Source organism: Branchiostoma floridae, unplaced genomic scaffold, assembly GCF_000003815.2.
Source record: "Branchiostoma floridae strain S238N-H82 unplaced genomic scaffold, Bfl_VNyyK Sc7u5tJ_1326, whole genome shotgun sequence".
In the NCBI taxonomy this organism is placed as follows: domain Eukaryota; kingdom Metazoa; phylum Chordata; class Leptocardii; order Amphioxiformes; family Branchiostomatidae; genus Branchiostoma; species Branchiostoma floridae.
Window position 1 is genome coordinate 84,304 of NW_023365699.1, and position 16,178 is coordinate 100,481.

Below are 16,178 nucleotides of genomic sequence, written 5' to 3' on the forward strand. Positions count from 1 at the left end.
GGGGGGGGGGGGTATGGGGGGCCTCCCCCAGAAATTTTAAAGATTTAGAGGCTCTCTGGTGCATTTTAGAGCCATCTCTGAGCAAATTTGAGAAACGAACCAATGCTGATTTTTCGTCATATCTGTGGCTGTCTAGTTTATGTTTGATTAATAGGGACATTTCTTAACTACCATTGAGGACAAACCTAAAAAAAGGCTAGCTCATCCTTTTGATATTCATAAATGATGCCATGCTACACATAGAATATTGCAAAATTATTCTGTGACTTGCTCCACGAAGCGTCTCGCCCCCCCGCCCCTACATGTAAATAAAACGCATAGAAAGCTCTTGGGCTCTGAGCGGCTTGCCGGAGATTATTTTGAAAGTATCTTACGCATTTGTATATTTATATATATTCGGACTCTTTTTGCTTGAGTTAACGTTATAGCAATTAATATATTGATGATGGTTAATCGGGGGAAAAGGACAACAAAAACGTCAGCACGATGCGACTGGCTGGAACTGTAATGGGGAGGGGGGTGCCGGCGCACGACGCCGATTTTCCCACGCGGCGCGTCTCTCTTGCCGATGCATGGTGGAAGATTTCCACGCTCCTTCTATATCTAAGCTAAGCGCCGATTTTGGCTTACAGTGGCCCACCAGTTTCACGGGAAGAAATTGACGGCCACGCGGCCGCGCTCCCGTCTACGGCCCCTTACCGTAAGTTTACGTGACTTGCAAAGACCCACTGGTAATTTCAAACCGCAACTGAAGTTTCTCTAAATAGTTAACAGAAACTGAGAAAGTCTCCTTTTGTAAAAAGCAAATTCCTTTTATAACGCAGTCAATCGTCCTGGCGTCACCCAGAAGACCTACAATAGCGTGGGTTTGTCTTGCAAAAAAATTAAGATCTTTAAAAGTGTTTGCGGATTACAATTCCTCACTAAGGAATCTTTCCAACCATAGCAAGATGAACTTGCTGGAAGATCGTTTAAGGTTAAATTTTTTTGGTTTGCCAGCTGACGGGGGGTGGGGGGTGGGGGGCTTGGCGCCCCTGGATCCGCGCGTGTGACGGTTATGTTTTCGGTAGCGTTTGTGTGTATCTGTGTATGTATATATGTATGTATGTAAGTAATAGTATGTAGTTGACCAGCATAACTCCAGAATATCTAGATGAGTTGCCTTGAAATTTGGTACGTGGGTAGGTCTTCATGAGACCTTGAAACGATTAGATTTTTGCTTCCCCTAGCGTGTTGTCACGGTACTACAGTGGAACTTCCAGGTTTGTTATCTCGAGTTCTCAACATGCTATGGTCGTGATGTTTTAGTGGTAGATAGCTCTTGAGACCAAGAGTATGTGATATAGGTTTGGGCCCTCTAGCGGCTTGCTTTGGAACTGCAGGGACCTGTTAAAGGTCAGACTTTGAAAGGGAATAACTCAAGAAGATGTTGACAGATCGTCATGTTTTTTGATATGTAGATAGGTTAAATGATGTTTCATATAGTCGAATATCAAATATGCAAATTGGAATCTACTTTGCATAATTAATGAGGAAATTGTCTAAGCCTGCTTTGATTCATTATAGGACTATGGCAAGATGTGATATTTGTAACGGAGAATTAGAAACATGTTGATGGGTAAATATTATGCAAAGAAAGATCTAATTTGCATAATGAGAAAATGCTATAATCCCACTGTGGTAAATGACTGGTATTTCGCACGTGTCTCGTTTGGAAGTTATATACAGGTGAACATCATTGAACATCATTTATGCAATTGAGGGCCTAATTTGCATAAATTATCAGAAATTGTGATTAAGGCCTTCTTTCTGAACATAGATTGTGTACGTCAGTTATTTTGGGGAGGAGATGATCAATCAATTTAAGTTATGCGAATAAGGAACTTTTTTGCATGATTTCTGACAAACACAATTAATACACCAGTTGTAAAGGTAGAATCATTTGGCGAAGACATGGGTTTGTGGAACTCTAGTTTTTAATCCACCAAGTATGCAATAGTATAGTGTTTGCCGGATTCTCGTTCCCTTACAAAAATTGATAGGACCCAAGATGTTGCTTCTTCTATTGTTTTGATTACTTTGATATGGTTTGCTGGTATGAGAGAGATAGCTAATTAATTGTGTCACATGTGGTACGTTTACGCACGTTATATGCTGTACAGTGTGCACCAGTGTCGAGTTCCAGTGTGAAAACAGCAGCAGATGTGTGGCACCTTCTGGAGTGTGCGATGGCGTCATCGACTGCGACGACGCATCGGACGAACTGCTGTGCCGTGAGTTCATACAATAAGTTCTACTATACATGGCTTAAATGATAATGTGACAGTGGTGTAATGTCCCCATTCCACTAAATTGGATTAATGTAACCATTGACTTCATCATTGGAATATCATGCAACATCTATAAGTATGACTAAAAAGACAACAAAACACACAAAGTATAAAAACATGTTTTTATCCATGAACTTGTTGAGCGCTCTGTCAAATCTCGAGGTTGTCGTCCGAGTGGAATGGGTGTATGAAAGGCCCCCAAACTACAATTGTAACCAACTTTCCATAGCCTGGAAATGAGTGAAAACGCAATGGTGTTGTCGAGTTGCATATTCATATATAAAATAGGTGATTCATTCCAATGATTGACGTGTCAATTGTATGATTGTCGATGATAACATTGTGCTACGGTCCCCATTTGTACTGTTAGCGGGTTCCGAAGCCACAAATTTGTCACGGTGGACTGACAGATATGGGGGGGGGGGGGGGGGGAGGTATGGGGGGGGGGCTCAGTGTTTTCACGTATGGGTTACGGCGTCTATTTGTTGCCAGGTCCCGGGTTGATTTTAACCATGAGCCTGGCCGTGCCCCAAAATAGCCCGGTAGCCACAGGACGTCCCATAGGGCCACGTATTGGCCACGCCTGAAAGTGCAGAATTCTTTAGATACGGACCGTAAACTGCCCGAATATTCCTTTTTCCACATAGCACTGTAGCCTATTAAAAAGGGGCTGGCGTTTAATTATGATCTACATTTCTTCAGAGTCTTGTGCGGAGAAGGGACTATGGCAGTGTGGCAGCGGCGTGTGCATCAATGACACCTCGGTGTGTGACGGAGACAAGGACTGTTTTTCTGGGGAGGACGAAGAGAACTGTCATGGTAGGTTCTTACACGTACTAAAGAAATCTTTGAAGCCACGTAACACGTGAGTTACAAACTGTGACCACATTCATTATGTTTAACCAGCAATTGATGAAATGCATCCGAAGCTAGACATATACGGCTTTATGATATGTTAGATATCATATGAGAATTGTTAGTACTTATAATTATATTGTTATATGCCATGTTATATTATGCTGTCCATGTTTTCTGTGTGAATTTGTTACTGCTGTAAGATAGAGTAGCTGTCCCAATTACACGCGACAGCTAGAAAGAAGGCAAGAAACTAATAAACCAACACTGTACTACGCTATAGAATCTATTTTATTCCAATTTAAGGCACGCAAAATTGGCCTGACTGCATGGGATTTACGATGAATACTTCCAATGAATACCTTAATTGATACTTTACGATGAATACTTCCCCTGCAGTTCCCTGCCATGGTCTCCAGTTGGAGTGTGACGGGAGATGCCTGCCGAAATACCGCGCCTGTGACGGGCTGGGAGACTGTTCAAACGGGGAGGACGAGAACAACTGTACAGCCGGAGGTGGGAGTCAGTTAACGTGTCTTTAACACACAAAATATCGTTTATTTATCTATATTTTCATCTTCACAGTTAGGCGTCCCTGTAGCTCAACTGTTAACGGCCTAGAGCCTCACAGTTGAGCTCCTTGTAACTGGAAAACCCTGATTCAATCCTGGGAAGGGCATTTCGGTTGGGGCTGCACCAGTCTTTGGAATGATGGTCCATTGTTCGAAGAGCTAGCAACCCCTCACTGTAAAAATATACCCTGCTACAGAAACAGCAAAGAAACGTGCAAAGAAACGTACCACTAAATACTACCAGGGTCTCACTGAACGAACGAATACAATTGAATTGCAAAGTCCCTTCAGTCAACATCTAGAAGGAGTATGTTTGTATGTCAGACTGAATGTCAAACTATACCTACACAGGTTGTGGAGCTAAGCAGTTCCCCTGCGCGGACGGCACCTGCCTATTGGAGACTCAGCTGTGTGACAACCTGATCGACTGCAGCGGAGGGGAGGATGAGCACGACTGTGGAGGTACTTGCACCAGACACACCATTTACTACACCCTTAGTGTAAAACAGCATAAATAGACCACGGCTAATAATTCAGGTAGAGCATTACATATGGCATCAACATTACACAAAACATCAAGTAACAGGGTGCTATTCATTTGGTGTCAAGTGATAAGGGATCGTATTTCACAAATGTATGAATGATTGATTGTTATGAAAAAAAATGTTAAAAACAACACTGAAGTAGCATACCCAAATTTTAGTGGTCACGGAATGGACCCTTCTGCAGCTTCCCGGATCCGGATGTGACATTGGAGACACGTGACTGCAGCAACGGGTCGTATGTGCTCGATAGGTTGTGTCCGATTATGCTCAGTTCCGGGTTCTTTGCAAAAGGAGTGAAGGAGGTTGTGCACATTCGAGCTAACTATGTGCAACCAACAGAGACGGGTGGTGACACAGGTTATCTGGCACCTGCGACGCGATGCAGATGAACTTTTAGGCTATATGGGTGATAGTTTAAGTTCATCTACATCAATCGTAAGGAACAAAGCTTTCTAGTCTTTGCAAATCTCTGACACATGACGACATTTTCCTCACAGACGTTCCACCTGCTGGATTCCCGCTCGGATTGGCCAGTCGGTACATTCCCGATGTTTACGTCACTGCCAGTTCCGAGTACAAGCCGGAGTTCGCCGCATCCCAGGCTCGGCACACGCCTCCGACTACACCGGGGTACTGCTGGGTACCAAGTTCCGTGGTGAACCAATGGCTTCAGGTATGTCTTTCCTTCCATCGCTTCGTATGCAACGTTTGGACGAACCCCGCAGTGCCGCACCAGTGCCCCAAGTGCATTAAGATAGCACCTATAGGGCCTTCAATTGACACTACACCTCGAGTACATAAAGGAACTCATTACATTTATCGAAATGAGTAGGAATCCTTTTCGGTGTGCTTGGATCAAAAACATTACGTCGTAGATGGAATAGGGGACATCCCGAGCAGCCTTTGTATACGTAATCCCTTTAAATTTTCATCTTGTTCAAAGTTAGGCTGTCCCTGTAGCTCAACCGTTTACGGCCTAGAGCCTCGCAGTTCTAGCTCCTTGTGACTGGAAGACCCTGATTCAATCCTGAATAGGGCCTCTCGATTGGGGCTGCATCCCTATTGGGTCAGTCAGACGAGCTAGCCAAAGCTCGACGATATTTCTGACTTTAAGAAGAAAAGATGTTGCTTCAGTAGATTTTAGTTCAGGTCTTGCACAAGAAAATAACTTCTGAATATCTGTTTTTGAATGTTTGGCCGCAGGTTTACTTTGGCAAGACGACTGACGTCACCGGCGTGGTCATCAGCGGAGGCGGTACGAACTGGGACCTGGGCAGTTGGGTGACGTCATTTACACTGGCCTTCAGCATGGACGGCGCTTTTTGGGTGCCGTACGAAGACAACATGAGCAACAACGTGAAGGTAGGAACTACTGTAAATGCAGAAATGTTCGCGGTGGATTAATGTTCGCGGTTTTCGCGGTGACCACTTCACCGCGAACTTAAAACTACCGCGAATATTTTTCTATTGTGGTATCAGACTGCAGTCTATGGTGTTACCGCGAAATTAAATCCATCGCGAAAAGTCCTTTTTCCCGCTACCGCGAAATTAAATCCCCGCGAACTTAAAATGCATTTACAGTAACCAAATTACGCACCCGTGAATTATTTAATCAGGCTGGTAAATGATAACAAGATTGAATAACAAGATTCTTAATCACAGTCAACGTTCCGATGACCATATATCACATTCTAGACAATAATGGTCATAGAATATTGCCATATACATCTATGGTTTTCGCTTGAATCACCAACTTCAGACAGAACGATTTGCTCCGTTGCACACCGGAGCATGCCCATATCCTTTTTGTAAAGGTTTGATGGGTTCTTTAACGCGCGTGAGGTGTGGGTCTCCCCTGACACGGGACCTCTATTCAACGTCCTATCCGAGGCATGGCCCTAACCGAAGATATAGGTACTCATTTTTACATGAGGGAAGTGAGGATAGCCGTGTAAAATGCCTTTCTCAAGCCCATGAGATCGGTGGCATGGCAGGATTCGAACTCGAGAAGTCCTGAGCCAAACACGTTGCCGCTGAGCCACGCGATCTCATTGTGACGAGTCATAGACGTATGATGCAATCAATGTTCAGATAACTCCGCCACGGACCGTTGTTGTTGTTGACTTCGTTCTAACATCTAAACCTAGACCTTCTTACCTTCTTGCACAGGTGTTCCAGGGAAACCGAGACAGGTACAACAAAGTGAGCCGTCCTCTACCATCTCCTGTGACGTCACGCTACATCCGACTGTACCCGACAGGCTATGAGGGTTGGGTTGCCATAGTGATGGAGGTGTACGTCACAAATGGTAAGTTTGCTATATTTCCGTAACCAGTCACGGAGACACAAATGTAGCATATGCATCATCATTGAAAAGTATTTACTCAGAAGATATAAAAAAGTCCAATGTTTGCGTTGCTGGTCAACAAAAACATTTCAACGATACAGCATTTTAGAAGTACAACCGTCGCTTATATGCGTACAGTTCTTATGAAAGCTAATTCCCTATTTTCATTTGTTTTAAGACGAAAACACTTGGTTGAAGCAAGGAGAGTACGTCCCATTGGGAGTCGGACTGGATCCCGACGATCCTGCAGAAGTGCCGAAGATTCCCGACCGCGACATGACCGCTTCATCGCGAGGGGACGACTTCTTCCCGTGGCTGGCACGTCTGAACAACGGGAGGGGGCAGCAGCCGGGGGCGAACTGGTCTCCTGACCAGGGTCTCTACATGGACCTGTGGTTCGACACGGACCAGCTGCCTGACACGGACCAGCTGCCCGACATAGGCCGACAGTGGCCTGACACGGACCAGTGGCCGGACATGGACCAGTGGCCGGACATGGACCAGTGGCCCAACACGGACCAGATGCCCGACATTGGTGGACAGTGGCCCGACATGGATCAATGGCCTGACACGGACCAGTGGCCCGACATTGGTGGACAGTGGCCCGACATGGACCAGTTTCCCGACATGGACCAGTTGCCCGACACGGACCAGTTTCCCGACATGGACGAGTGGCCCGACACGGACCAGCTGCCCGACATTGGTGGACAGTGGCCCGACATGGACCAGTGGCCCGGAACGGACCAGCTACCTGACACGGACCAGCTGCCCGACAAAGGCCGACAGTGGCCCGGAACGGACCAGCTGCCTGACACGGACCAGCTGCCCGACATGGGTCGACAGAGGTCCAAGACGGACCAGTTGTCTGACACGGACCAGCTGCCCGACACGGACCAGCTGCCCGACATGGACCAGCTGCCCGACACGGACCAGCCGCCCGACACGGACCAGCCGCCCGACATGGACCAGCTGCCAGACTTGGGCCAGTTGCCCGACATGGACCAGCTGCCCGACACGGACCAGCTGCCTGACACGGACCAGCTGCCCGACATGGACCAGCTGCCAGACTTGGACCAATGGCCCGACATAGACCAGTGGCTACAGGTAACTCTGCTGCCTGATCACCATACTCCCAGTCTACAGTGCAATGGTATACCATCACGGTATGCCACCAGTGGAGTGTCCGGTATGGGCAGGCTATCAGCTGCTGACAAATGTCTAGGGACGGTTTTCAGGCGAAAAATACGCGCGACCCTATGTCGATCTTAAAATCCACTGACTTTCCAGCGATCGCGATGTGCGCCCGAAGATCGTGGATAATGTGACAGGGGTATTAAAACAGCATAGCATCCCTTTGCATTGGGTAAGCAAGTGCAGAGAGTGGAATCCAGTAGATGAACTTGGCATAAAGATAAATATGCATTACGTTAATGTGATTTTTTTCTTCGCACTGCAGATTAAGCACGACAAAATCTACAAAGTTGTCGGTGTCATAACCCAAGGGGCTTACAACCTGGACTACTGGGTGACGTCATACAAGCTGGCGTTCTCTGCGAATGGCCAAACATGGACACCGTACGTAAACGGCACCGGGCACAGCGAGGTAACGGTCAGTTCAAGTACACATTGTGAGAATAGGGTAGTGTAACATTAGCCTGCAGCAAGATACTTACCTCCATGAAAAATGCAGGTTTTGTTTTTGGTGTGTGTGTGTGTGTGTGCGTGTGTGTATGTGTGTGTGTGTGTGTGTGCGTGTGAGTGTGTGTGCGCGTGTGAGTGTGTGTGCGTGTGTGCGCGTGTGCGCGTGTGAGTGTGTGTATGTGTTTCCGGATATTTGTAGTCAACACAACGTTAGAAGCTTCGAATGGATTGTGATGATATTTGGTATGTAGTTAGGGGTTGGGAAGACGAAGATCAATGTAAATTTTTGGGTCCTGGCTTGTGACCTTAGTTACTGCAACAGAATTTCCGGTTTTTGTATCTTTTGACCTGGATATTATGCTATTGTCGTGATATTTTGGTGGCAGACGCATGACCACATGTACGGTCTATCGCTGGATTAAACGAATTATTCCCCTTAAAGCCTTTTTCGTTTCTTGTTATATCATTCAGAAACCAAAAGTCGTCATGCCATTGTCATCATGTCGTTTCAGGTTTTCCAAGGAAACAACGACAACCATCGGTATGCTCGCAACCTGCTGGACAACCCTGTTCTTGCACAATACACCCGAATCTACCCGCTCACCTTCCACGGGCGGGTTGCACTGAGGGTCGAGGTACTCGTCGAAGATGGTAAGCAGTCTTAATGTGTGCTTTGCATAAGGTGGCATCTCACTGCACTTGGGGCAGCGGTGTGGCACTGCGGGGTTCCAAAGATTACTCAACGAATTTGAGAGATAAAGAACGAATTTTCTTACGTTGTGTGTATTTTGTTGTCTTACTTTCACGCAATATCTAAATTATAGAAAATCGGCGAAAATAACACAACAGTACCGTAGTGAACGAATCCCGCAGTGCCCCACCGGTGCCCCACGTGCGGTGAGATACCACCTTTAGCCTCCATAGCAGGCTCTCACTGAGGGCCGGCAGTACAAGCGGCCCAGTACAAAAAGAAATGGCCAGCAAAGGTGTATTATGAGCCAAAAAAAGTCCCAGAAAGCATGTTATGGAGGCTATTGTTTGAAATTTTGTTTATTATATCATAACTATTGCTACCTACATCAACAAATGAGAGCATCACAGGCATGTGAATATCCAAAATAAAATCATCACAGGAATGTGGATATGGTCTCTGAAACCTGATTACTACTATTCCTCCACTCTGCCAAAAAACATCACTTTTAGTGCAATAACACGATTATTTTAAGTGCAATAGAGTCAATTCCACATTACCAAGAGGGTGTTTCTTTGCCCTTTGTTCTAACATTTTGGAACTCTTTATAACAACCTGACTGTGATAAGTAACTGTTTAGAACTATTTATAATATCTGTGTGATGTATTAAATATTTTCTGTTGTATTCATACATGTTAGAAACATTTCTAACATCAAATACATTATTTGTTAGTTTCTAAACTGTTCCAACATAGATTTATCATTTGTGATCACATGTTCAAACATTGATACAATGTTTTGTATCTGGGGTAGTGGGCTGGAAAGAGGGCAATTCACACATCCCTGCCAAGTACACGAAATTATGTCTGTCTGCCACCTCACAAAAGACTCACCAGTGTCGTCTGAAGAAAATCTAAAAATACAAGAGCCAAACAAAGGACTCAGCTTAGCAGCTTTGGTTATGGGGGCAATAAAAGTTTTTATGGAAAGAAAAAAAATGACACAAATTGTTGGAACATGTTGGAACAATGGCAAAAACACATAGATGTTTGAAAATAAAGAGATATTGGTATTGTTAATTTCCCAATGTTTCCAACAAATATGAAAAGGTTCAAAGATGTTCAAACTTTCATTTTAAATTGTTTGAACAATTTAGAAGTATAGTGACTGAAATACTCTTTTACTTTAAATAGTTCAAACATATTACGAATATTATTTTAAAACCCTCTCGGTGACACGGAAATGACCCTACTATGTTTTAATTGCGTATCTACTTTAAACTTGTTATTCTAATGTGTTAGTAATTTTATCGTCTCCATTGCCCTAATAACGCCGAAGGTGATGTTATAACACCAATTCAGCCGTATAAGGCTGCAAGATGTATGACATGTTGGTAAGTTAAGAAATAAACCGTTATATATTTGAATTCCTGACAAGGTTCCGGTTGTGCATCTGACGAGGTCCTCTGTAACGGGACATGTCGACCGAAGGAAAGTTTCTGTCCTTCTTTTGCCGGATGTGTGCCGGAGCGCTTTAACTATGGAGACGAGTAACTACACTGATTATCAAAACTTCTTACCTTCTTACTAGATATACAGTTTACTTAAGATTAATAGTTGAAAGTTAAAGGAACTAGCTGATAGTTTGATAAAAAGAGGAAATTATACCTTTATGAGGTTACATTAAAACATAGATGGAAAATACTAATAACAATGATAATTTTTGCCCAGGAGGTAATACAGTAGAAGCCGTTTAATTGTACACCCCATTTGCCAGCGTATTTCGTGCAATTATCCGGGTGGTGCAACAATACGAAGTTATACAGCTTTACCGCACCGGTTCGGGATTTGAGGATATGCCTAGCCTACAAGGACATTATTATATAACGTCCTCGATACAAAATACGATACAAAATAGAAAGCCCGATTAAAAAAAAAAAACAGCCGGATCCTAGCCTCTGCTTGGAGAGTACACTTTGCTGGCCATTTCGTTCTGTACTGGGTCACTTGTACTGCCGGCCCGTAGGCAGTCTTTTTCTGTAAAGTTAAGGGCACAACCCACCGAACGTGCAATTTGTCCGTACGTTTTTTTTGGGAGGCCACGTCCGCCACGTATTTCTGAAAACGTTCAGGTTGTACAGGGCAGGCGAATTCCATACGGTCCTCGAACGGACTTGAATATAAACGAACGTGTGAACCCGGCTTTAAACAAAGTACAAATGACTAACAGACAACTAACTAGCTGTCTGTATTGCAGTATTTATTGCGAAGATGTGCTGGAAGCAGTCTGTGGCCTGGAATTGACCATGACGTTGGAGGAGCTCGGATGTTTAGGTTCGTTGATTCATACCGCTCTTGATAGAAAAAAGTGGGTTTATGTGCCAGGCAGTAAATCGATAGATTTTAGATAGATAGATAGACGGATAGATAGATAAACAGATAGACAGATTCTCGTAGACAGACAGTTTAATTTATGAATAGAAATATAGAAAATTACCCTTGACACATTACTGTAAATGCATTTAAGTTCGCGAGGATTTACTTTCGCGGTAGCGGGAAAATGGAGTGTTCGCGGTGGTTCTAAGTTCGCGGAAGCGCCATAGAGTGTAAAGGATAAAATTTCGCGGTGGTTTTAAGTTCGCAGTGCAGTGGCAACCGCGAAAACCGCGAACATAAAACACTGCGAACATTTCTGCATTGCTAAGAAAACATTTCGTAGCGCAAGCGCAGTCGGCACCTTGAACCTCTTTATTCTTTCTTGTAGAAATCGACAGTCAGTTCACTCAGTGTTGGGATGACGTCAGTCCTGGAGAAGACTCTGACGTGTTCCACGAAAGCCAGGCTTGTGACGGCACAAGTGACTGCTTGTCGGGGAAGGACGAGGCAAGCTGCGACGGTAAGACTTTTCCTAGCCTGTGTTTGCACAATCTTTCGCTGGTTGGGGTTAATGACCCCCACCCCAAGGGCGGCGGCAATTGTAGGGCCGGCCGCTAGGAGCGTGATTTTAGTCAGGCTAGACTTCTCCGGTCCGGTCTCATTTGTGCTAAAATAGAACATTATGTTGTGGTGTTGACGTAACGGTTACGGTGTGCGCAGAGTCCAAAAGTCTTGGGTTCGAATCCTTTGAGATGCCAACGACGTTGTGCCCTTAGGAAATGCACTTTACACGTCTTTACTCACTCTACCCAGGTGTAAAAATGGGTACTTGCTTAGGTTGGGGAGGCTATGGAAGGAGAGGGATGGGCCATTATTACCTTATCATGTTTAATGGTTTTTTTATGTGGCACTATTAGAATAATCTATTAACGTGATTTCCGTGCCACTTTGTCCTTGTTTCGGTTCCAAAGCAGAAAACGAAAACTACAGTTTTCACAGAGCCACATATATACAAGGAGGCAATAATACGTGAGAAGTTTTTTGATTGTGTTACAGACTGTGCGATGGAATGTCCGACGGACCTAAGTGGCGGCTGCGTCCCTAGTGGATGGATCTGTGATGACTTTCAGGACTGTTTCGATGGGAAAGACGAACAAGGGTGTGCCCAAGGTAGGTGTTGGACCCGTGATCATAGGAAGATCTAGAGCAGTTAAGGTGGTATCTCACTGCACTTGGGGCACCGGGGTTCGTTCACTGTGGCACTGTTTTGTTATTTTCACCGATGTTTTTGTTTTTAGATATTAGCAAATACGACTAAATGTATGACTTAAAAGACAACAAAATAAACAAAACGGAAGAAAATTCGCTCTTTATCTCTGAAATTCGTTGAGCCATCTATGAACCTCGTAGTGCCGCACCGGTGCCCCAAGTGCAGTGAGATACCAACTTTAATGTTCAACACTTTTGTCTAGCCCGTGGCGTCGTATTGGCGTATAGGTTAGGGCATTTGGCCCAGGACCAAGCGGTCCTTACATGCCATGGAAAAGGCAATACACAAATTTCCTCACTCTTCAGTCAGGTACAAATGAGTACCTAGCTTCCGTAGGTGAGCCACACATCAAGCAAAAGAATCCACCACACTTATTAAAAGTGTAAGTTAGGGGTCCAATCTCGGTGTGAGTGGATCGAATAACTCTGTCCGGATATGTAGCTAGTACAAACCTTGTGTGTTATGGCTTCAGGTGGTTTACTGGGTTTGCAATAAAACAAATAAACAAACAAACAATCTGTATGTGTTACGAATGACTCTCAATCAATAGAGATGTTCAGTCCTAGTCTGTGTATCACCTACTCTGCTGTCTGGGGCTGTAATTATAACTGCCCCCCCCCCCCCCCACTAGGAGGCCGCCCGGACGTTGGCTTTGGGTGGGCTGCTATAGGCGAGATTTAATCAGGCTAGTACTGTCCATGACAGGTGTGCCCAAACACTGCTTCTTCACCTGCCGTAACAACGTCACCTGTCTGCCGTCACGTCAGCTGGGGGACGGACATCAGGACTGTGCTGACGGGGAGGACGAAAGACCCAGACATGGTGAGTCGCAACGGTAGTGATACTAGTAGTTTGTGCAAAGACGACATAGCCAAGTTTACACAAATGCGCCTGGACACAGACAAGAACTTCCCGAATCATAACCTTATTTATGATTTGTTTATCTATTTGTTTATCTAAAAGTTTAGTGAATACAATGTGAATACTATGCATCACTAGTCTTCCCGTAGTCATTAGACAAACAAATTACATTAAAAAATGGAGGTTCCGCTGAAGTACCTTAGTTAGCAAGCCGCTAGGGGGCCCATTATCGAACTTGACATTCGTTTTCCCACCTACCAAATATCATCAGGATCCTTTCAAGCCTCCTCGAGTTATACTGTTGACACACACACACACATATAGACACATGAACACGCTCAAAACATAACCTTCTGCCATTCTGGCGAACGTAACAACACATTACATTGAGACTATTTACACCCTAACGTCACTTACACCTAAAGATACACTAACACTTATAGCATTACTAAAACTATACCTAATACTACTCTGAACATTGTTCAAAGTAAAAGTAATGCAGTTGAGAGGTCATGTAGCTGAGAGGTCAGAGGTCAGGATCAAATATTCTATATATTTATGTACATAGTTGTCAATATTTGCCTTCTACCACCAGTACTGCAGAGGTCTGCAAGTTTAACTTATTTTTGATTTTGTTTATGGATTGCTGGAATGAAGAGGGTGCTTCACAAGACTGTGTCACATTGCGATAGGGAATCAGACAGCTTGGAGCAAATTTCCTCTCTACAAACAAATTGATCGCGACCGGAACGTCACATCCTCAGTTTTGTCTTGCTTCTAGGAGCAAAAGATAATTTAATTTCAAATCGCAGTGTTGCCATTGCAATTGAGTCAAGAACCAAATTTTCATCATCATCATCGCGGGCTGCTTGCCCGGACCAAGTCCACCCTGTGACCAAATTTTACAATGACTAAAAATTCATCAAAAAGGGATTTTCGTCCATTTTCGCGTTGTAGTAATCCAGGCGACAAAATGCGTCAAATTGCACCCACTTCTGAATACCTGTCTGGCACCACTTTGCGAATGCCTTGCGCAAGTCCAGTAAGACACCAGTTTGAAATTTGCGCCAATAGAATAAGCTATTCTAATCAATGACCACAAATCTGTTGCTACAGTTGAAGACGCTCTGTGGCACAGGTGGCACACTTGCAACTACAACTGTTTGTCCGTCTACGGCAACGCGTCATGCGTCCCTGCCGTATTCACTTGTGACGGAGAAGCGGACTGTTTGAAGGAAGAAGACGAAGAGGGCTGTGACGTAGAAGATACAGTGAGGCGGGGTTGTTTGACATACTTCTGTCCCCTGCCCGGTCAGCTGGACCCGATCTGTGTGCCAGCTCACCAGATCTGCGACGGTTATCCGGATTGTGCCTCAGGGGAGGACGAGCAGGGGTGTGGCTACGCGGAAGGCGTGCCCACTCAACCCAACATCACAGCGAGCGTCGGTCCATCGACTGATGGGGTGGGCCAAGAACTGACCGGGGAGCCCACACGTGGTCAAGAGACACAGGAAAGACCAACTGCAGAACCAACAGGTGAGAAGAATGATGACGTTCCAATACTTTCTTGTCACGCAGTGTTTTGATCAGTATGGTTTCCATCAACAAGTATGGAATTTCTGGAACGAGCTAAAATGCCATCTCCAACGTACACAAAAAAGTGGACTTACCCAAACAGCTCCAGTTTTGTCAAGGAATGAACAGTCCATTGCTGCTGTGTCACGCTATGTAGATAACACACGTGACTCGGTGAGCAGTGGATCATAAGTTGCAGTAAGTCTATGGCGCCCGCCATCTCTGTTCAGGGATGTACATGCTCTGATGTAGATGGCTTTTTTAAATCCCTCTAGCAATATTTTGTGTCGGAAATTACAGTTAACTCTGTCCAGAAAGACTTCTACCAACACAGATAAACTTTTAAACTAAGTATGGAATTTTGTAACCATTTTCCATGTACCCGAATTCGGAGTAACTTAGCACACTTCTTCCATCTTTATACTCAGCACATATATCTAAATGTATGCATATTTTTTTCTAGTTGGAGGGTTGGATGTCGGGAGTCATGGACCCCAGGACCGGGCTGTGGTTTGGATGATAGCCGCTGCACTGGGCAGTCAGATTCTCTATAGTCTGGCTTTCTAGCTATACAACGTCTCGACAGTAGGAAACAAAAGAACATTTTGGAATCATAAGAATGAATCATTTACGGATGCCACAAACATCATATTTTTACTTCAATTTGTTGATAGCTCTTTGAGAAGATATGCATTTTAACCAAGGATCAATTACAGGAAAACTTGAATTAATGCTGTGCCTCCCCAGTACAGTCCAACTCGATTCTAGCCAAGCATATCTAAACTACAGTTAATATGATACGAATGAGATGACATTGATTGTAAGGCTATCCACTTTGTTTGAATTTTTAACTAGAGCCAATAAAACGTCGAATGCTTGACTGCTGGATCATATATTTTTAGTGGGTATCTCATTTGATGCGCCAAATTGCGCTAAATTTCCCTTGCGACACACGGGCAACTTACATAACTCGGAATGTCGCATTCTTAGTTTCGGCTCTAATAAAAATGTGATTGCACCATTTCGCGCTATTTTGTAGAATCATTGAGTGGAATTGTCAAACATTTTCAAAAATTTGCAACTCTGGACAATGGGTACTGGACTAAAGCGAACAA

At 44.5% G+C, this 16,178-nt stretch overlaps 3 protein-coding genes and 1 long non-coding RNA gene across 4 annotated transcripts in view; all 4 read left to right on the top strand.

Moving 5' to 3' along the window:
- The window catches only part of LOC118407362 (low-density lipoprotein receptor-related protein 2-like), a 7,965-nt gene extending 1,843 nt beyond the window's left edge, over positions 1-6,122 (top strand). The window contains exons 2-9 of the mRNA XM_035807826.1: positions 2,163-2,273; positions 2,823-2,872; positions 2,978-3,188; positions 3,585-3,701; positions 4,109-4,219; positions 4,800-4,975; positions 5,506-5,664; positions 6,117-6,122. Of these exons, the coding sequence (XP_035663719.1) occupies positions 2,163-2,273; positions 2,823-2,872; positions 2,978-3,188; positions 3,585-3,701; positions 4,109-4,219; positions 4,800-4,975; positions 5,506-5,664; positions 6,117-6,122 (941 nt within the window). The remainder of the gene's footprint in view (positions 1-2,162; positions 2,274-2,822; positions 2,873-2,977; positions 3,189-3,584; positions 3,702-4,108; positions 4,220-4,799; positions 4,976-5,505; positions 5,665-6,116) is intronic.
- Positions 6,123-7,033: 911 nt separating this feature from the next.
- On the top strand, positions 7,034-8,110 carry LOC118407363 (spore coat assembly protein ExsA-like). Its single transcript, XM_035807827.1, has 2 exons — positions 7,034-7,835; positions 8,106-8,110. The coding sequence occupies exons 1-2, from the start codon at positions 7,034-7,036 to the stop codon at positions 8,108-8,110; spliced, it is 807 nt and encodes a 268-aa protein (XP_035663720.1).
- A 34-nt stretch (positions 8,111-8,144) lies between these two features.
- LOC118407358 lies at positions 8,145-10,541 on the top strand. Its single transcript, XR_004830142.1, has 3 exons — positions 8,145-8,252; positions 8,803-8,941; positions 10,420-10,541. It is a non-coding gene; the product is annotated as an uncharacterized LOC118407358 (long non-coding RNA).
- Positions 10,542-12,421: 1,880 nt separating this feature from the next.
- On the top strand, positions 12,422-15,024 carry LOC118407364 (low-density lipoprotein receptor class A domain-containing protein 3-like; the record flags this gene model as incomplete). Its single annotated transcript, XM_035807828.1, has 3 exons — positions 12,422-12,527; positions 13,333-13,449; positions 14,605-15,024. Coding segments are annotated over exons 1-3 (643 nt in total), but the record flags the coding sequence as incomplete, so codon positions are not given.
- Between the last annotated feature and the right edge of the window lie 1,154 nt (positions 15,025-16,178).

Coding starts and splice junctions, on each gene's coding strand:
- LOC118407363 (XM_035807827.1), top strand. CDS start 7,034: ATGGACCTGTGGTTCGACACGGACCAGCTGCCTGACACGGACCAGCTG.